At 38.7% G+C, this 22498-nt stretch overlaps 1 protein-coding gene across 2 annotated transcripts in view; it reads right to left on the reverse strand.

The window, feature by feature from the left end:
- Positions 1-22498, reverse strand: part of pak2 (p21 (RAC1) activated kinase 2) — a 48574-nt gene that overhangs the window by 10753 nt on the left and 15323 nt on the right. Inside the window, exons 1-9 of one of the 2 annotated variants that reach the window (XM_062976508.1) lie at positions 22233-22457; positions 9155-9366; positions 6784-6884; positions 5278-5428; positions 4860-4891; positions 3635-3736; positions 2950-3079; positions 848-911; positions 276-324 (exon numbers count right to left, since the gene is read on the reverse strand). In XM_062976508.1, coding sequence (XP_062832578.1) covers positions 276-324; positions 848-911; positions 2950-3079; positions 3635-3736; positions 4860-4891; positions 5278-5428; positions 6784-6884; positions 9155-9366; positions 22233-22321 — 930 coding nt within the window. In that variant the 5' untranslated portion in view covers positions 22322-22457. Of the gene's footprint in view, positions 1-275; positions 325-847; positions 912-2949; positions 3080-3634; positions 3737-4859; positions 4892-5277; positions 5429-6783; positions 6885-9154; positions 9367-22232; positions 22458-22498 lie in introns of those variants that run through there. The other variant, XM_062976509.1, reaches the window with a different exon arrangement.

Consider the following 22498-nt stretch of genomic DNA (forward strand, 5'->3'; position numbering starts at 1 on the left):
CCTGCTTAGCTTTCAGTGTCAAACAATACAAGGTGAATTCAGAGTGATGCAGTGGATAACTAAGGAAACTTTCCAACAGGAAATCTACATGAAATATTTTAAAATTTACAATTCATTTCTACTGGGCCAAGCAAATATTATTTGCAAACAACTATAAAGTATATGATGCTGAAAAATCGTGATGGGATTTGCTAGTTTGGAAAAAAGACTATTAATTTTAATTTGCTGCTCTAAAACTGGAAATTCAAAGGTGTTAAAAGGTATGTTGCTCTTACCTCCTGTCCTGTTGCCACATCTATAGCAATGAAAACTGTACCTGAAGCCCTATGAAAGAAAGAATAGGTAATTATATGCAATGTTTCAGATACTGAACATGCAAGTGAATGAGCAAAAGCTGTATCCTCCTTAAAATGGTTTCATTGTACTTCAATTTTTCCCCAGAAAAACAGATTCTAAATTATAGGCTAAAAGCAAGATCAAAGTCAACAGAAAACAAAAAAGAAAAGCTACATTTGCTATCACAGCACAACACAAAATCATTTGGGCACAGTGTATCAGCTTACAGTTGGTGCCTAAGATAAATCCATCCCATGAACACGAAAAATTGTTAGATTGCATGGAATTCTTGACCATAGTTTCCTATCTCATTCTCCAACATAAATTGCACTTAACAAACCATAAATAAATGTTGCTTTAGCTGGAAGTCTGCAGTTAATTGGCATTGCCAATACTAATCTATTGAAAAAAAATTGGATTTGTAAGGACCACAAATACTACAGAGGAAAAAAGAAATACTATTGTGTTATCATTTATAATAAAACATTAAATAAACAATGCACTTACTTACCCTTGCCCAATTTTTTCATATCTGGTATATTTTTTCTTAGGATCGCCTATGCTCACAATTGTTCCTTTAAAAAAATCCATATGTAATATTATAAACAAATTGTGATCCATTAAAAGCCAATATTTCACCCAGCAAATGAAAACATTAACTTTAATAAAGAAGTTGTTCCAATCTTTACAGGGTAGGGTTTCTGTCAACTCCCCTCCTACATGCAGCCAAAAGCCCCATATGACAATTATTGCTATGGGTCCCCAAACGTTCAGCAGTGGGGGAATGGAGTAGACAGAAACACCTTGTGATGCAGATATGCTCTGCTCAAAATGTTTATTTCCAAACCATTTTTTCAGTGCTGAAAAACCAATTTAACCCTTCCAAAATCTCTATTTTTAATGAAGCAAAAAATCTATTATTTTACATATTTGTTACTATAGTGTGTAAAAGTCACTTTTCTCTGTTATATTGCTGATAATAACGCAAGCACTGGGGAAATGTATACCGGAAACATTATTGAATGGTTCAACACAATCAAAATGCTTATCTGAAATCAAACATTTGTACAAAACTCATTAATTTTAAATACAAATAAAATTACTTTCTATATTGCCATCTCAAGCACTAACTTAGGCCTTGCTATCCAAAGCGAAAACGCAAAATCTGCAGATACTCAACTCCCTTATATAAAATGGTTGTAGTGCTTTACACAACTTCAACTTTGGCTGCTGTTAAAATGATGCAGGGCACAGTTCCAGGCATGGCTCTGTGACTATACGTGAACGTATCGTAGCACGTTTCCTCACATCTTTTTCCCTCCTTCTTTTCCATCTGTGGTGCTGTAGCTACCAAGCAAGTGAAGACAGATTTCCTCACTTTACTCAAAGGGAAGGAAAGTAAGAAAAACAGGAAAGGCTGCTGGTAGTAATAGGTAGAATCTGAGCTGATTCCCTGATCTCATTCCTCAAACAATTTACCTGTGCGTTCCATCAGCTGATCCTAGTAGAGAACTTTTTTCCTTATTCATGCTTCCCTCATTTCCCAAATGGATTTTAAAACACCACAAAACATGACTCTTCTTCTCCCAATCCCACACAAGAAACAACTCTTGCTGCAGATTTTCTGGGACAACAGGAATTTGGGAAGATTTATTTAAAAGGCTGGTCATCACAGCCTGCTTTTTTTTTGGTATCAAATTAGCATCCATGGTTAAAAACCAGATTGCATAGGCTCACTTCAATGTCTTTCCTTCTTTTCTCCAAGCTAGGATAGTTTCTGATTGTAATGACATAACCAAGCAAGGACATGTAAAGATTAGGAGCTGGCATTTAAAAGTAAGTATTGTTGCAATTTTCTTCCCCCTTTTGTGGTACTACACTCCCTCATGTCCATTCAACTTGTCCAAAAGTATTTTGTGCATATACTCAGTCACCATCTAGCTTTGAAAAGGTGGGATTAATTTTTTTAAATGTATTCAATTCATAGTTGGTTTATATCCTGAACCAGCAGATGGAGAGCCAACTGTATTACTGGTTTAAGCAGCTGTGGAATAAATACAATATAGTTAAATCTCAATCTCACCTTCCCTTGCTACACACTCAAATATGAACACATTTGGGAATATGTAAACCAATCCTCTCAATATACAGTATTATTACTATCTAAAACACTTCCATACTTTGTCATCTGGATGAAAAAATCTACAACTGATCCACTTCATGACACACAAAAAATGACATGGAATAATAGGAACATGCGAGAAGTTCCTTAACAATCTGTTTCAGTATTTCACCACATTCTAGAAAAGTGGTTCTCAACCTAGGGTCCCCAGATGTTTTGACCTTCAACTTCCAGAAATCCTAACAGCTGGTAAACTGGCTGGGCTTTCTGTGAGTTCTAGGTCAAAAACATCTGGGGACCCCAGGTTGAGAACCACTGTCCTAGAACATTAGCCTGTACCCATTCGACAATGAAGGAAGATTTGCTTACGGTTTCTATGAAGAAATCAAAACATGGTTCAACGTATACAATAAGTAGGGACAACTGCTGTTTCGTCAACCAGTTCATGTAACATTTATCTTATTGAGGCTTTGTTTAAAATTCTAACTTACGTAGCCTTTCCATGATCTCTTCATCTGACATTTTAGTTTTCTTTTTCTGCCTATCAGCTGATTTAGCAGCACTGTCACTTGAGTCACCGGATGGTGCTGGAAGGGGATCTATTACTGACCGTGTGTAAATCTGTAAGAAAATTAACATCATTATTGTAGTTTCATGTTGTGTCTAAATGGTCTCTTCTAAGGTTCAAGCTGTGACAAATAATATTTATGGCAGAAGATTCCTGTCTAAGTTTTTAACTCATATTGCTTCAGAATGATACTGAAATCTGAAATAACTTGCCGGTATATGGAGCTCTGTTTAACAGCTGGCCTTCCTTCTTTCCCCCTATAGTGTATATTGTACATCATTCAAATTACTGCTCCAAAGAAATGTGATAAAGCAACCCAATTACAGCGTTTTCTTAGCAAAATATGCTTAGAGGGGGTAATGTCTTTGCCTCTCTCTGAGGTTTTAAGTATAACTTTCCCAAGGAACCCATCTGGGTTCCATGACAGAGTAGATATTTGAACCTGGCCTCCAGGATCACAATTCATCACTCAAAACACTACATCCAACTGCTTCCCTGTGTATCTTATAGATAAGTAGTGCATTATTTTCGTGCTAGAGACTAAGAAATCTAGGAACTTGCCTAAGGTCATTAAGTAGTAAACTATACAGTAAAAAAACAACACTCACAGATTTTGTATGATCTGGTCGGGGGGCAATAATTGGAGGAGCCACTTCATCATCATCCTCTTCTTCAGCTGCTGCAGAAGGCTCTGAGACTTTTGCATTGGGCTATATTTGTTGTTTAAAATAAAGAAAATTCAGGATGTTTACTATAAATTAATGTTAGAATGTTAAAACAGCATAGTAAAATAGGCCAGAGCATACCACTTTGAATGTTAATGGTTCTCTACTAGTATATGATCTGGCCCACCTCTACTTTTCGTATGTTGAACTTTTTGTTTGTGTACTGCAGCTAATGTATACAAAGGACAAACCATGGAATCAACAAAATCAATGGCCAGTATTTCTATAATGTGGACAAAGATAACCTTGAGTTCTAAGTATAGAGATCCTTATGCAACACTGAAACCTGTCATATGAATGGCAAGTGAAACCAGATTTTGCATTATCATTAGTAGTAGTAGTACAGGAGGCACCTTCTTAATCCGTTCATACTTATTACTCCTGTGTATATTTAGAAAATGTCTACAGAACTAAGGGAATTAAAAAAATCTGTCTCTTCTATGACGTACAGAAAACTCAAAACTCACCCTGAATTTTATAGTACTCCAATACCCAAATATTATATAAAATCTCCTTATTCATATGCCTACAGTTAGTCTCTCTGCACTGCCCATAGCAAAAACAGGGTTTGGCTATGAGGTCCACATGTTTGGTTTGGCTTAGTAATTGGGAATCATGACCTTTCCTGAGTCTTGCATGGAGTCTAAAAACACAAGAAGTGTGTTTATCCTAATGCTAGACTTTAGCATAAAGTGCAAGCAGTTGCCTGAAACATAGAATCATAGAATAGTAGAGTTGGAAGAGACCTCATGGGCCATCCAGTCCAACCCCCTGCCAAGAAGCAGGAAACTGCATTCAAAGCACCCCCGACAGATGGCCATCCAGCCTCTGCTTAAAAGCCTCCAAAGAAGGAGCCTCCACCACATTCCTGGGGAGAGAGTTCCACTGCCGAACAGCTCTCCCAGTGAGGAAGTTCTTCCTGATGTTCAGATGAAAAAACTGTATTCTAAGAACAGGGGAGGGCAAGAAAGCATCACCTGTTCCTCAAATACTTATTCCAAGGAAGAAAAAAAAGAGCTAGACTTGCACTCTTCCCACTGATTTTTGCATGAAGTAGTGCAGATTTATTCTGCACCCTACAATATTATCATATAATAAACATACTTACTGCTGGTGCTCCTGAAGGGAATCCATCCTTTTCTAAAAGAAAGTTTTGAAAAGTATGCAATGTAAACATAAATCCCAAATATTTCAGTGCAAGATAGTTGCTTAACAAAAATTTTGCTTTCCTAAGCAAGTATGAATGTATGCTAGCTATTATACAATACTACTCTCAAGACAGAGCATCTGAAATATTGTTTTCCAGGTTTCAGGAAGGTACTAAGGCATAGGTTCTGCCTACATCAATAAATACCCTCTATAAAACCACAGTATTCTGTTGTACCTACACTTCTGTTCTAAATGTAGTATTTTACTAAACATTTTCAAATACCCCAAATTCTGCCAATACATGAAAAGAAATTATAAATATACAAAGCATAGCAGTTAGGGATTAAAGGTTCACCGTTAATCTATGTAAACCACACCTGTAGCAGAGAAGCTCAGATATTTCTGTTTTGCAGTGTCTTTAGAATCATAGAACTTCAACACGTCAAGTACAGCCTGGGGGTTCTTTTTCTGCTCTAACTTGGTGATATTTGAGGTCTGTAGCAGTCGAGCCCACTGCTCTGGCATTCCCTGGGAACAAAAGATAAAATTAAGTGCCCTTTATATATAAATATATGCTGAAATGAAATTACAACACAATCATTCTCTGGTTTCTAGAAATGATGCAACAATCAGCACAGTCTTCATTTCATAAATATGCTGATTCCATAAAGATGTCCAGTATATTGACAATACAGCAATATTATCTGCATCATTATCTGTTTTCCTTCCACACTAGACTATATGCAAATATAATAAAAAAACAAAGTGTATGCAAAATTGTATGTATATGTTTCTGTGCATTTTCCTTGGTAGGTGGTTCAGGGTTTTAAAAAGAAAAATAAACATTAGTTTAGGTCATCTGAACCTCTCAAACAAGTCAGGATTTGTTAACTGATACTTTTTAAAAAATAATTCTGATTTGTCAAAGGCAAACCAAGCAGGGAACAATGGCTTGAATAACATACTAAACAAATCATCTGCATCCACCTAAAGCTAGTTCATGGTAAACCAGAATTTCCTAGAATCCAAATGGAAACACGTATAATGCCTATATCAAATTAAGTTAAAACGACTTCGTATAGTGGTTACATTTTTCTACAGTTGTCTTGTCGAGCTATGAGGAAAAATATCTACTGAGGATAATTTTGGTGCTTAAATACGAGGGTTATCCAGAAAGTTCATTACGTTTTGGAATTAAAAATAAACAAAGTATAGGAGAAAACATTTACCATATTCAGCTGAAAGCCAGACTCAAATACTAGTTCTCACCATAGTCCCCATTGAAATCTAGGCAGTTATCATAGCGATAAAAGTGTTTGAAAAGCCCTCCCCCCCCCCCCAACATTCCCGCCTGGCTTGTGCCCTGAACCAGGCTGGCTTCCCTTCCCTCAGCTGTCAAGTGCTGCGCTCAGCTTTCCGCTGATTGCTCTTTTGTTTTGCAAATGCTTGCAAGGAAGGTTTTTTGGGACAGGAAAGGTGTGCTTCTTGCAAAACCTTAGAAGAGCACCTTCCTTGCAAGCATCTGAAAAACCAAAGAGCGATCCAGGAAGATCCGTGCGGAAAGCTGAGCGCAGCACTTGACAGCTGAGGGAAGGGAAGCCAGCCTGGTTCAGGACGCAAGCCAGGCGGAAATGTTTGGGGGGGGGGGCTTTTCAAACACTTTTATCGCTATGATAACTGCCTAGATTTCAATGGGGACTATGGTGAGAACTAGTATTTGGGTCTGGCTTTCAACTGAATATGGTAAATGTTTTCTCCTATACTTTGTTTATTTTTAATTCCAAAACGTAATGAACTTTCTGGATAGCCCTCGTACATGAAACGCTCAAGCAAACAATCTGAATACATTCCCTTCTCTACAAAGCTAAGCTTGATATACTTACAGTGAATTCCCCAGTAACAGCATCAAAGCCAACATGAATGGTATGTTCAAAGTCTGATGGAGGAGAAATTTCAGGCCTTTCTTTTTCCTTTTTCCTACTTCCTACAAAAACAAAATAAAAAATATTCAGCCAAGGGAATTATCCACATACACTTCTTTATATAGAAATGTTAGATGTATGTATGTGCCATGATGCTTATATATTTTGTCTTGAACAAAATTTATGCTAAGACTATTGAGAAGGAGCATAACCTTTGAGTAGTCAATGAAGTAATGAGCTTGTGTTTGGCAAATAGAAGATTAGAAAACTCATAGTTCTAACATGTCATTATGTGAGTACATGTTTCATGTGAAAAAGGCCCCAGCTTCAATTTCTGGCATACATAATTAGAAGGAACGTCTGCAGATAGCAGAAAAGATACCCACAGTATTTTGGCCAAAGTTGACAATGCAGAAATAGACAAAAAATATTATGATTTCAAACAATGCACATTTCCTACTTTTGGTTACTTTATAATGAAGGAAAACTGCACAAGACCTCAATGGATCCAGTAAATGCTCAATTTTTAAAAAGATTAATTTGATTAGATTGTATGGAGGTGTGTTTTACAATATGTGGGATGCTGCTATGCTAGAAAGCAAAGACTAATCACAAATTATATAGAAAGTAATTGAATATGTATACACAAAGAGGGCTAATGACTGCAGCCTTTAGCAGTGACTAATTTCAAGATAATAAATAAGCAATTTTAAAACATTAAATTATAGTTTTAAACTATTTATAATAACCTTTATTAATAAAATGCAAATAAATGTAATGGGATGTGCTTGCAGAGTTCAAACTGTAAATAATATATTTATTCATAGGACTCGTAGAAGATTCCCTGTTTCCCCATGAAACTATTTGGATTATTTGTTAAAATCTGGACAAATAGTGCCTGTAATAAAGAGGCCCAAATCACTGCTATATTCTGGAGAACATCAGACTCAACAAGATTTCTACTAGATCAATTTCACCAGGAACAAGGACATGCATAAAGTTTGTAGAACTACTTTAAATAAACACAGATTATGTCAAGTAATAGTCAGCAAAAGAATGCAGACAGTTAGTCATCTTTTGTCAACAAGTTCATGGGCTTTATTTTTATAGACCAGTGGAAAGTCATTATTTGGTAATTATGACCATATGTGCACTAACAGTTCAGTATTTAATATACATTTCTTCCACGTGTTTCTGAATTGGTCAGTCAATCACTTTATCTGCACACTACTTCCCATATATTACATATTCAATATTTCATAATAAAGAAAATTTTACATGCATACTCCATTACATGCTCATGCCTTTGATTTGACCAAATCTATGATTCATTCATATGTTTCTAAAGCACATTAAATCACAGTAGATATTCCATTATATTTAGAGCAGAGGTGGACAATTTCTTGGGGGCCAAGATTACAAACTTGACCCTTTCCCCACAATAACAGGACATCACTTCCTGCCATCATTCTAGAAGACAAATAGGAGGAAATGAAAATATCTGAAGAAGTGGAGGTTGGGGAGCACTCCTGTATGTGCCCATGTGCATTGGGGCTCTTTTAGGGCAATTCTTGGCAAAATAAATCATTATTTAATTGGGGGAGAACCTAAGAAATGGCTTCAGGGCCCTCTAAGGTGTGGTCCTAGGTCTGGAAACCATGGGCCGCACTCTACAGAGTGTTGATTATTTTATTATTATCAGCCATTTATGTCTTATGTAAACATCTAGTACTAGTCAAAGCAAAGCCAAACAACATAAGTGCACCCTGACTGAACTACCACACAAGAGTCTTCAAATAGACATTATTTCCCCCTGGTTGCCAGATGTTCATGAGCTCTTGCAAATCCATGAGAATTAAGGGAGTCAATTCAAGAGAAAACACTTTAGATTATTTGTTTGTTTTAAAACAGACATAAACAGCACATAGAAATCTTTTGTTTGGGGAACTCTATATGGATTATTTCCACTTTTCACGCACTTTAGTACTTCACAGTCTGGAAGCAGATTGTCTGAAATAGTTTGTGCATGTTCCCATCTCCTGTGGAATAGGAGCTCCCTCCCCATGTTCTCAATATGAGAAAGAAATGGCATTGGGCTCAGGCCAAAGCACAAAGAAGACAGTAACCTCTGGCTGAAAGTCTACTTACAAGGTCAGACTAATTGGTTTTAAACTCTAAGGAAATGAAAACACTCTCCTTTCAAGCCAGACCTTATAGATAAACAGACATGCAATAAGCACTGAAATAGGATATGCGATGCACTTTTCTATGCACCCATTGTTTGCTTTCCAAAATCATGTAACATAAAGAAATAGAAAAGGCAGCATCTTACCTTTTTCAGTGCCAGAAAAAATAGAGATGATTTTATTCCTAGGCTTCTTCTCCTCTGGCACAGATGGCAGAGGTTTCAAGCTGTGATTAGCTGATAATGGATCTTTGCTGGCTGGACTGAAGATAGTGCTGCTCATCCGAACAGGTGGAGCTGGTGGCTTGTCTTCGAGTTCCCCATTATCAGACATGATACTTAATGAATTAGACAATACACTGAAATTGAATGTTGAACACACATTATCAACATGAATGGGTGAACACAATAAAAACATGTTACACCTTTTTTAAAAAAAAATCTTTCCTATTTATAATTATTTACTACAATGAAATAGATATGCGATTAACAACTTGCATTTTATTATTTTTGACACTCACTTCAGAATTTAAGCTGTAAAATATTTCTTATTGTCAGATTTTAGGCACATAACCCTTCAAAAATCTGACAGAAAATGAATGAATGAATAAATGAATTAGATTTTATTTCTATCTCGCCATATCTTCCCCAGTGGGGACTCAGGGCAGCTTACGACCTATAGAGAGGCAAACATTCAGGAATGAATACATATATTCTGTTCATTCTGCAGCAGAAAGAGGGAATGACAAGTTAGTACTATAAAACAAATGGAATTGGAGGTTGCAATTTAATGTCTTTGGCATTTTTTCCAAGCTTTTTTCACTCCTGTGCTTTGGATGTCAGGAACTCACTTCATCCAACAAGGACAGGTACTCTATAATCCAATTAACAAAGCTCCCGTTGAATCATTCTGTTCCTTTATTTTAAAAGTATTCAACTTTTTAAAAAATGTTTAGAGTAGGCTCAGTGCAAAAATGATTGATTGTATTTTTATAAATACCTTCTCATGAGCACAACTACATCTGCATGCTGCTACTATTGAAATCCATTTGTTATATACACACAGTAGAGTCTCACTTATCCAAGCCTCGCTTATCCAAGCCTCTGGATAATCCAAGCCATTTGTGTAGTCAATGTTTTCAATATATCATAATATTTTGGTGCTAAATTTGTAAATACAGTAATTACAACGTAACTTTACTGCATATTGAACTACTTTTTCTGTCAAATTTGTTGTATAACATGATGTTTTGGTGCTGAATTTGTAAAATCATAACCTAATTTGATGTTTAATAGTCTTTTCCTTAATCCCTCCTTATTATCCAAGATATTCGCTTACCCAAGCTTCTGCCGGCCCGTTTAGCTTGGATAAGTGAGACTCTACTGTATATATATATATATATACACACACACACACACACACACACACACACATACATACACACACACACAGTCTCGTTCACTTGATGTTTATAAGCATTATTAAATTATCAGTCAATGTCCTACATAGCCTGGCTAAATTAAATTAAGCAAATCAATTTTATTATATTGCTAACCTAATTCTTGCAGCTGAAGAATTATCTGGTAAGTTAACTAACTCCTTTTAACTTACACCTATGTCCCCTCTTTAATGGTGACAGCTCTTGGTGTAGAAGTAACAGAGAACAGCAATAAACAGGAGCTTTCCAGGCCAGATCTAAATCAACCTTGCCCAGCTTGGTGCTCTCTGGATGTATTGTACTACAGTCTCAGTCAGTATAAACAATGATCAACAATGATTGAAGCTGTAGTTCAAAATATCTAGAGCACAATGTTGGAGATGAATAGACTAGATGTATCACTCCTATGCTTCATATCTTCCTGACACAGACTTTGCTGCCCTAAAAATCTTTACCTGCCTGTGATTAGGATGTAATACATAGATCTGAGGTGGGAATCAGGCAACTTTCCAAATACTGTTCAAATGTAACTTCCAGTATTATTAATCATTCTGCCCAAAAGTAAGGTTTACCCATTTATTGCTTCTTAGAATCATAGAATCATAGAACTGTAGAGTTGGAAGAGACCTCACGGGCCATCCAGTCCAACCCCCTGCAAGAAGCAGGACAATCTCATTCAAAGCACCCCCGACAGATGGCCATCCAGTCTCTGCTTAAAAGCCTCCAAAGAAGGAGCCTCCCCCACTGTCCGGGGGACAGAGTTCTACTGCCGAACAACTCTCACAGTGCGGAAGTTCTTCCTGATGTTCAGGTGGAATCTCCTTTCCTGCAGTTTGAAGCCATTGTTCCGCGTCCTAGTCTCCAGGGCAGCAGAAAACAAACTTGCTCCCTCCTCCCTATGACTTCCCCTCACATATTTGTACATGGCTATCATGTCTCTCTCAGCCTTCTCTTCTGCAGGCTAAACATGCCCAGCTCTTTAAGCCACTTCTCACAGTGCTTGTTCTCCAGACCCTTGATCATTTTAGTCGCCCTCCTCTGGACGCTTTCCAGCTTGTCAACATCTCCCTTCAACTGTGGTGCCCAGAATTGGACACAGTATTCCAGGTGTGGCCTGACCAAGGCAGAATAGAGGGGTAGCATGACTTCCCTGGATCTAGACGCTATACTCCCATTTATGCAGGCCAAAATCCCATTGCCTTTTTTCACAGCCGCATCACATTGTAGGCTCATGTTTAACTTGTTGTCCACAAGGACTCCAAGATCCTTTTCACACATACTGCTGTTGAGCCAGGCGTCCCCCATTCTGTATCTTTGCATTTCATTTTTTCTGCCTAAGTGGAGTATCTTGCATTTGTCCCTGTTGAACTTCATTTTGTTAGTTTCAGCCTATCTCTCTAATCTGTCAAGGCCGTTTTGAATTCTGCTCCTGTATTCTGGAATGTTAGCTATCCCTCCCAGTTTGGTGTCGTCTGCAAACTTGATGATCGTGCCTTCTAACTCTTCATCTAAGTCGTTAATAAAGATGTTGAACAGAACCAGGCCCAGGACGGAACCCTGCGGCACTCCACTCGTCACTTCTTTCCAAGATGAAGACGACGCATTGGTGAGCACCCTTTAGGTTCATTTGCTTAACCAATTACAGATCCACCTAACTGTAGTTTTGTCTAGCCCACATTTGATTAGCTTGTTTGCCAGAAAGTCATGGGGGACCTTGTCAAAGGCCTTACTGAAATCCAGATAGGCTACATCCACGGCAATCCCCGCATGTACCCAGCTTGTAACTCTATCGAAAAAAGAGATCAGATTAGTCTGGCATGATTTGTTTTTGGTAAATCCATGTTGACTATTAGCAATGACCGCATTTGTTTCTAAGTGTTTGCAGACCACTTCCTTAATTATCTATTCCAGAATCTTGCCTGGTATTGACGTGAGGCTAATCGGACGGTAATTGTTTGGGTCATTCTTTTTTCCCTTCTTGAAGATAGGGACCACATTCACCCTCCTCCAATCTGCTGGGACTTTTCCCATTCTCCAAGAACTCTAAAAAATGATTGCCAGTGGTTCCGAAATAACTTCTGCTAGTTCCTTCAATACTCTTGGGTGTAGTTGATCTGGTCCTGGAGACTTGAATTCGTTTAGAGCACCCAGGTGTTCCTGGACAACTTGTTTCCCTATTTGGGGTTGGATTTCCCCTAATCCTTCATCCATTCCATGTTACTGAAGTTAAGGCTGGCTTTCTTTTTGTGAGAAGACTGAGGCAAAGAAGGCATTAAATAGTTCTGCCTTTTCCCTATCCCCTGTCAGAATTTCCCCATCTTCTCCTCACAGAGACCCTATCACCTCCTTGTTCTTCCTTTTCCTACGGACGTAAGCAAAGAAGCTCTTTTTATTGTTTTTAATGTCTCTGGCAAGCCTGTGCTCATTTTGCGCTTTAGCCTTCCGAACCTTTTCCCTACAGGAGTTGACTATTGGTTTGAATTCTTCTTTGGTGATTTCTCCTTTTTTCCACTTCTTGTGCATGTCTTTTTTGAGTTTTAGACCAGTTAGAAATTCTTTGGACATCCATTCTGGCTTCTTTGCACTTGTCTTATTTTTATTGTTTGCTGGCACTGTTTGCATTTGTGCCTTGAGTATTTCACTTTTTAAAAACTCCCATCCATCCTTAACTCCCTTGTCCTTTAGTATTGGCGTCCATGGAATGCCGCTCAGTATTTCCTTCATTTTTGGAAGTCAGCTCTCCTAAAGTCCAGAATGTGGGTTTGACTTTTCGGCTTTCCTTTGTATCGCAAACTGCAGGAGCACATGGTCGCTTGCCCCTAAAGGTCCGACCACTTCAACTGCACTGATCTGGTCCTCCGTGTTTGTTAGGATGAGATCAAGAATAGCCGATCCCCTTGTAGCCTCTTCTACCTTCTAGACCATAAAATTGTCTGCAAGGCAAGCGAGGAATTTGTTGGACTTTGTATTCTTGGCCGACTTTGTTTTCCAGTAGATATCAGGATAGTTGAAATCGCCCATGACTACTATATCTCTTCTTTGTGCCTGTTTGGTCAGTCACTGATAGAAGGCTTCATCAAGTTCTTCATCCTGGTTCTTCCAAAAAACTTGTTTAAAACCCTGACAAAACAAGTATTCCATTCCGAAAAATCACCAAGTTTATGAATGCCAGACACTACCCTGCTAAATGTTCACCAAGAAAGATTTTACCTACTTGATTTACAGTATAATTGAGGATAGGCTTTGGTAATTTAAACCTTTAACTCAAGAAATCTCATAATCAAAATGTATTCAGGTTAGGATTCACTTTGCCATCTATGCCATGGCTAAAAAGAAAATTCTGGACAAACCTAGGCATTATGTCCAGCGTGTTTTAATTCCAGGCAGGAATGATATCTTTGTTCCTATAAAGATACAATTTGGCCTACAGGCAAAATACTTTTGTCGCTCTCCCTACCTCTCCCCAGCCTTCAAAGAATGAAGATCAAATGTTACCTGATACAGAGTTCTCCAGTTCTTAAAAAGGACTTTGTTTTACATTAAGAACATTTTTCCACTACACTATGCTGGCTCTATAGGTCCCTATAAAAGAATCTAGCAGGCAATCTCAGTACAAAACAAGGTGATGTCCAGAGACCTCCAGACATGCTCACACATTATGCTAAGAGAGGTAACACCTAGGCAGAAGACATGCCAACACAATGGGCTTTTCAATTTATTTATTTATTTATTACAACATTTATATCCCTTCTCACCCAAGAGGGGACTCAGGGCGGCTTACAATAAACACATATATAAAAATTATACAATACACTATAAATCAGATTAAAAATTATTAACTTACATCCACATTCATAAAAACATTCTAAAATACAAATGGATGTGTTCAAGTTCAAAAGACTGGGTCTGTCAATTGAGTTCTGGCGTACATAATAATAATTAGCGCTGCTAATTCTTATTCAAAAGCCTGGCCTCACAACCAAGTTTTAACCTTCCTATGGAAGGATAGGAGGAAGGGAGCCTGCCTGACTTCAATGGGGAGGGTGTTCCATAGGCAGGGAGCCACTACTGAAAAGGCCCTGTCTCTCGTCCCCGCCAGCCGCACCTGTGAGGCTGACGGGACCGTGAGCAGGGCCTCGTCTGATGATCTTAAGCTTCAAGATAGGTCGTAGCAGGAGACACGTTCGGACAGATAAGCTTTATTAAGGCAATGCCCTTGCCTTAACAAACTAGGTAAAACCAAATATATTTCCCAGCTATAGCATCCCTTCCCATCTACTCCAGGGGATTGGACTAGATGACCCATGTGGTCTCTTCCACCTCTATGATTCTATGATGATAAATTGAATGTGTAAATGCAGCATAGTACAGTCAGAACTATAATTCAATCAGTAGGTGGACATATTCATCAGGGATTACCCCAGTCAACTGTACTATTATTTATTTATTTATTTCCATCATTTCTACCCCGCCCTTCTCACCCGAAGGGACTCAGGGCAGCTTACAAACTGGCAATTAATGCTGATACACCATAATACAACAAAATAAAACATTAAAACAGTTAAAACAGTTATAATACACAATATACAAAGTTTAAAACAGTACAAAGTGCTACAACCAGCAGTAAGGTAATCCCAGCTTCTGCATCTGTCCAAGAAAGAGGGAAATATACAAAGAATAGGGATTCTGTGCTATACATTGTCCAATGAGTTAGTACTATTGCTTAGACCAGGGATCCTCAAACTTTTGAAGCAGAGGGCCGGTCCACAATCCTTCAGATTGTTGAGGAGCCGAATTATCATTTGGAAAAAAAAACTGAACAAATTGCTATGCACACTGCACATGTCTTATTTGTAGTGCAAAACAACAACAACAATGAAAGAGCAAAACAATATTTAAAAATGAAAACAATTTTAACCAACATAAATGTATCAGGATTTCAATGGGAAGTGTGGGCCTGCTTCTGGCCAATGAGATAGTCAAGTTAATTAGGATTGTTGTTGTTGTGTGCCTTCAAGTCATTTCAGACTTTGGGCGAGCCTAAGTCCAAAATTAATTATTTATTTACTGCATTTATTTACTACATTTATATCCCGCCCTTCTCACCCCGAAGGGGACTCAGAGCAGCTGTATATATATACAATATTTTATATTATTAGCATAGCACAATATTAGCATTATATATTACTATAATGAACTACACCTCTATACTGTAATATTATATGTAACATACAACATATAATTAATATTATTATATGGTATTATTATTAATATTATATTGTATAACATTATAATATTATCAATATTATATGTATATACAATATATTATTAAAACTGATATAAAATATTATATTATAAAACTGAGGGCGGGGGCCAGGTAAATGACCTTGGAGGGCCGCATCCGGCCTCCGGGCCTTAGTTTGGGGACCCCTGGCTTAGACGCTTGTACTAATCAATCTTCCTTAAACATGCTTCACTAATTCCATTCTTATCAACTAAACCCTGTCTATTCTGACTGCTGTCTCACCTCTTATTTTCTTCTGATCAACTCTAACTAATTACTATCTTTTTGATATACAGAAGCCTTTGAAAAATTCCATTAAAACATTCAAGTCAGACTCCGGTCACCTCCAGCATTTTATGCTCTCACCATCCCCTAATAAACCATTTTTATAATATTTGTAATACAAAACAACATATAATAACACAATATTTTCTATAATATACAATCAACATTTTACAAAAATCCACAGCCATATAATCCTTCCCCATATTTAACATTCCCCTTCATCTGCACTTCCAAACTTGGCCTTCAACTCTTGAACTTTGGAAAGCACACAGAATTCATTTTGCAAATTACTCTTTCTTTGGGTCTCCATCATAAACTACACTGTGCACTTTTCTTTGTTAACAGGGGATAGATTATTTGCATTTGTCATCTTTTACAAATATGAACCCTTGCTTTACTGAAACTATAACTCAAAAAGTTCATTACTAAGCTCTTTCATGGTGTAAGAGGAAATCCTCTTCTGTATTTTATGGTCATGTTAAAACAGGAAGTGAGTTACTGTAAGTAATTTCAAAAGACCAATAAAGTTACATAGCTGCAGAATATATAGCAGCACTGATGAAGTATGCAAATCCCAACTATAACTTCTATCTACTACATTCTTCTACCCACAATGGAATGCATAGTTGATTGTGAAGTACCTATTATCCAACATATTCCATAAAATAAACAAATCACAACTGCTTTCAGACAAAAGGCTTCTCTGAGTCCCCCACAGGAGGAGAAGAGCAGAATAGAAATGAAGAAAATAAATTAATTGTAATTAAAAACTGCTTTCTTATCAAAACTCTGTAGAACTGAACAAGAGGCAATTTCATTAACTTTCATGGACTATTTTAGGAAAACAAAACTGCACACTCAACTAAAGTTTTCTAGTGAACATTTTTTCCACTAAATTTGCTAATATAATGTAGGAAACTGAAGCTACAGCATTCAGACTACTCTTCTGAAGTGGTACAAATAGAATAACATCCTAATACCGTGAATTTCTAATCAAAAGTACATCATACTAACTTCAGTGAGATTTCTGCAATACTGCATCTTAAGTCAAGAAGATTTTTAAAATTATTAAATTTTTTTCAATCACTCAAAAGTAAGCATGGTCAACACTCTCTTCCTGTACTTTATTCTTGGAGTGTCATGTAAACATAGTGCCACTCTCCACCCTTCAGTAATCTGTTAAAAATGTGAGTGGCCTTTTGCATCTCAGCTCATAAATTGGAGGGGGGAGTTTCCAGTAGCTTGCTATGAACAATTTGAATGGCATTTTGCAAGCAAAGTATTTCATATATACTCTGACTTAGGCGCTGCAACCAGAGCAACACAAATAGCTGCATTTTGGTAACTGCTAATGCAATTAAATTTGGTGTCTTTTCAGTTTGATGTGAACAGGATTCATCCAAACTTGAATCCAACCAAATATCTATTGACATCCTCTTGCACATCCTAGCCAGCAAGACCAATCAGATATGGATTACAGACTCACAAAACCATAAAGTGGAAAAGACAACAAAGGCCGTCTGGTTGTATGCAGGAGCATACAATCAAAGCACTACCAACAGATGACCATCGCCTCTGTTTAAAAAACCCCAGGGAAGAAAACTCCACCACACTCAAAGGAAGCATATTCTACTGTCAAAGAGTTCCTACCATTAGAATGTTTTTCCTAATGTTTAGGTGGAATTTCTTTTCCTGTAGCCCTGTGGATTGACCAAGATGAGAGAAATAGTGTTTCATGGAGGAAAGGGAGACATCTCTGCAAATCTGAGAGTTTATTAAAAAAAAAACCACACCTCTTCATCAAACCATATAGAAAAATTACAACCTGTTACCAATTCATTGTAGAAAACCATTCTTGAGGAATCTTAATACATTAAGATGATTATTGTGACATCAACTTTGATGAACCAGAGCTCATTTAATTACTTTTATGAATTGCTATCCTCACCAAATACAAAGTATGTACAAGCAAACAGATGCAGAATTATGAAAGTGCTTCATGTTAAATTCGAACCACATGTAAAAACAGAAATAATTAGCTAAATTCTAATTTATTATGATTAAACTTTTTAAAAAGTTAAATGCATTAAGTGAAATCTAAAAGCCTAACATGAAAAAAGTATTCAGCAGAAGGCACCCTGTAGTGTTGAGTCTCAGACACAAGAACAGTATCTAAACTAGAAAGTATTACAATGTACTTCATACTGAAGTATGGGAAAATGTAGAGGTGCACAAAGGCAGTTTGTTCAACAATCACACTGAAAAGAAATGAAAGGCATGGTACTTAGCACAAATCTCCCTAATGCTATGTATTCAATGCAGGCTATCACTGGAATAACAAAGCTTAACAGAGTCTGAAACATTACAGTATCTGTTATATCATTTGTACTTCTATATTCCAAAGCTTTCCCAATACAGCTTCCTATAAACTATGAAATGTCTAAAAAAAACTACATTTTCTCTAGCTAATAATTACTACTTACTATGCACATCAGTAAAAGATAATATAGAACCAGACCCAAGAATTCACCACACCTTTAACAGTACCAAGATAGCTATTAGAGAAGAAGGCTTCCTTCAAAAATTGGATGTCTTGACAAAACAAGGAGGAAAGGAACTGCAATCACACAAAGAAAAAATACCAACAGACAATAAGAGATAGGAAAATGTATTTTAAGTAACATATAATTCATAACATACCAGTAACATTTTTAAATGTTCCAAAAGCAGAAGAAGACTAATCTGCCCAATAACAAAACAGTTAAAAGAATATAAAAAGATGATAATGGCCAAGATCCTATGTTAAAGTTGTGCAGCATAAATTTCCACAAATGGAATTTTACACTGATTGTACTATTTTAGACCCCAAACCTGCCCTTGATTTATATCCATTAAATCAATATATACATGAGTATATATGGTAGATTTACCAGAAACTACAAGTTTAAGCCCACAATCTCATTGGTTCAAAAGTACATTCATTTGCGGTACATTCATTAAGAAGAATAGGTTGCTTACCTGTAACCATGTTTCTTTGAGTGGTCATCTGTGAAATTCGCATATATGAGTCTTGTATGCAGGTGTAAGACAAGTCGGATTTCTCCAGAGCTCTTAAAAACCTTCTGATGTTAGCCACACCCATTCCCCCTGAGTTTTTGGCCAGCTGTAGGGGCTAACACCTCAGTTCCTCGGCTGCTGTAGCAGCAACCTAAAGCAACCGAGGCATGACGAACAGTGGGTAAGATGGGTAGGGATGTGTGAATTTTGCAGATAACCACTCAGAGAAACTTAATTATAGGTAAGTAACCCATTCTTCTTCTTCATAGCATCTGTGAAATCGCACATATAGGCGACTTACAAGCTACACACCTTGGAGGAGGGGAGTCATGCCACAAAAGAAAAAAGCACCGCTCTATCAAAGGCAGCGTCTCTCTGGAGAATTCATCCAGCTTATAGTGAGACACAAAAGTGAGTGGAGTCTACCACGTCTGCAAACATTCTCAAGAGTCACTCCTCATAAGAAAGCCTGAGGCGACGATAGCTCTGGCCAAATGCCCCTTGAACTGTGACGGAGGGGGTCTGCCAGAAAGCTGGTAAGTGAGCTGGATGGTGGAGATGATCCAGGAAGAAAGCCATTGGGAGGAAACTGGACTCCTGAGGGCATCCCAGCAATATTTCAGAAAGAGTCAAGGGGACTTCCTGTGAGGATGGGTACAGTCCACTTAAAAAGCCAGAGCCTGTCTGACATCAAGCATATGGAAGGAGCATTCCAGTGGGGAAATTGGATTCTGAAAAAAAGCTGGTAGAATATTTCCTGACACATGTGAAACTGGAATACGACTTTTGGCAAAAATGCAATCTTAGTACGGAGGACCACATTGTCCTTGTGAAAATGAAGATAAGGGGATCCTCCCTCGAGAGCACAGAGCCCACTCGCCCGCCTTGCCAACATAATGGTAACAAGGAACACTGTTTTCCACAATAGGTATGTGTGATCTGTTGATGCCAAAGAGTCAAACGGGGGCTTTGACAGCTGGGAAAGCATAAGCTCCAAACTCCACCCTGGAGATGGAGGGCAGACTGATAGATCAATGTCCTTGTAACCTTTTTTAAAAAGTGTAATGAGTGGGTCTTGAAAACAGAAGGAAATGGTGGCCAGATAATATTTCAGGGAAGACAGGGAAAGACCCGCTTAAGAAAGTGACTCAAGGAAATAAAGAATTATGGTAGTTGGGGTGGCCAGGGAGTTCACTGTGGCTTAATAACCATTCCCACTTATAAGTGTATTACCGCTTTTGTGGGTGGCAGGCTTATGAGCAGCAACAATGACAGCTTCTCCTTCAGTAAAGTGTCATAGCCTCCATTCCTGAGATGGAGGGTTAGAATGTCTGGGTGCGACACCTGCCCGGTCAGGCATGTTAGTATTTATTTATTTTGTTTATTTACAGTATTTATATTCCACCCTTCTCACCCTGAAACATTGGTGCTGGTCTTGAGAGAGAGTCAACATCATCTGGATCCAACCAAGCTATGAAGCCTATAAAAGGGCAAAAAGTGAGAAAAGAAAAGTGTACAACCAGCCAAGCAGGGCTGTTGACTTCCTACATAGGACAAGGCCACATGCAAGAACAAACTAGAAACAGCACCTAGACTGAGCAGGCTACCTTCCCCTACCCTGGTGTTGGGTTCTGGATGGAAGGAGTGGCCTGCTAGCTAAAGTCATTGGAGGCTGTGACCTAGTCCTGGCTCTGGTGGTAGCAGGACTATATCTACGGGGATACGAGACAGGGTATGTTGGGCCTTTCAAACTTGGCTATTGGACCCTGTAGGCAAACACCCGAATCTGTGTGGCATCTGCTTTATCTTATGCTTATGTTTTAACTGAGAGCCTGTGTCAGGATGGAAGAGGTGCATAGGCAGGTTCTCAATTATCATTCTCGCTGTAGTGGAGAGTTCAGACGAGTGGAGTCATGCATGCCATCGGAGAGTCACCGCAGACACCAATAGATGGCCAACTGACCCAACTGTATGTTTTGCCAGATCTGCAAGAGTCCAAGCTTATTGTGTGATGGTACGGGCCATCCTCTGATCCTCTATTGGCAAGTGGTCAAAATTGGACACGATCTTGTTCTAAAGAAAATCCTAGTACGCCCCCATGTATGTCCCATAATGGGCCAACCAGGCAAAAAGACCCGCAGAAGAGTAGATTTTGCAGCCTATAGCATTAAGCTTCTGTCCTTCTTTGTCATAAGGGGTGGAATGGATTCTTTGAGAGAGGCGGGACTATGAAACGTCAACTACAATTGAGTTGGGCTTTGGAGACTTGGCCAACCATTCTGCTGAAGAAAAGTTCACCTTATAAAGGATGTCTATTCACCTGGAGGTGGGTGACACTGATGACGGGGTACTGCGGAATCCTTAATGAGCTGTAGCAAGAAAGGCAATAATGGGAGAATTGTTGGTTTGTTGCTGACATGAAGAAAAAATAGGGTCCTCCACGAGAGTGCTGGCTGAGAAGCTGATAAACGAAGAGGCCGGGCCAAGTGGACCATCAGAGCTGAAAAGTTCTGAATCTCTTCCAGAGAAGAAAAATCAATGTCCATTGCTGGTTCACGAGTGAGGTGTTCTGTATCCAATGCCTCAGAGCCCACCGACTGTGCAGCAAGCAATGCTGGTAGCTCAGCTTGTCAAAGAGCCATCATGGAGGCTACCAACATAAGCCTGGAAGCCGATGAATGAAAGTCCTCATTGAAACGGGCAGGAATAGAAAATGCCGAATAGGGAGAGTCTCATCGCCGCCCTTCATAGTAAGGGTGGTAGGGCCCTGATAAGGCTCCTCAAGTGGCAGCTGGCTAGCAAGTTCTCAAGGAACAGCTGTATATGAGCACGCGTAAGGGTCACCGAGGTCATAAAATGTGTCTCTACAAGGAGAGTTCTGCCCAAAAGGAAAGCTATACTGGGTGGAGTACTGCAGGAAGTCTGAGAGGCCACCTCTGAGACAGAGTAGGGAGAAGCAGACTGAGTCGAGCCCTGGGAGAACGACCTATGGTGATGCAGGAGTCCCTCCTCCATAGGCTCCAGGAAACAGCATCCCTTATTTTGAGCAAATGTGTGTGCCATTGTGCACTCTTAACTCTGATACAGAGTGAGTCAGCATTCAGAGGGCATAGCCCAAGTCAGACAGCACCTGGGAAAAAGATGGGCAGCATGTACTCACCCACTGGGAGGTGGATTGGGCACAGGTGAGGCCAAATGCCCTGGTGAAACCAGCTGGGATGGAGTGCTCACGCCCTGCTGGGAGGCCATGTCGCTTGGCCTCTTCTTGGCTTCTTTCTCTTTACCTGCACTTTTTGCGCAGGTGGAAAGGCCATGGGTGTGGAAGGTGAGGCATGGGCAGTTCTTGCCCTCTTTGCCTTGAAAGATCCTGCCTAGCCTGTTGAAGGAGAAGCTGTTTCTGCTACATGAGAAGCCAAGGAAATGTCA

Source organism: Anolis carolinensis, chromosome 3 (assembly GCF_035594765.1).
Source record: "Anolis carolinensis isolate JA03-04 chromosome 3, rAnoCar3.1.pri, whole genome shotgun sequence".
In the NCBI taxonomy this organism is placed as follows: Eukaryota; Metazoa; Chordata; class Lepidosauria; order Squamata; family Dactyloidae; genus Anolis; species Anolis carolinensis.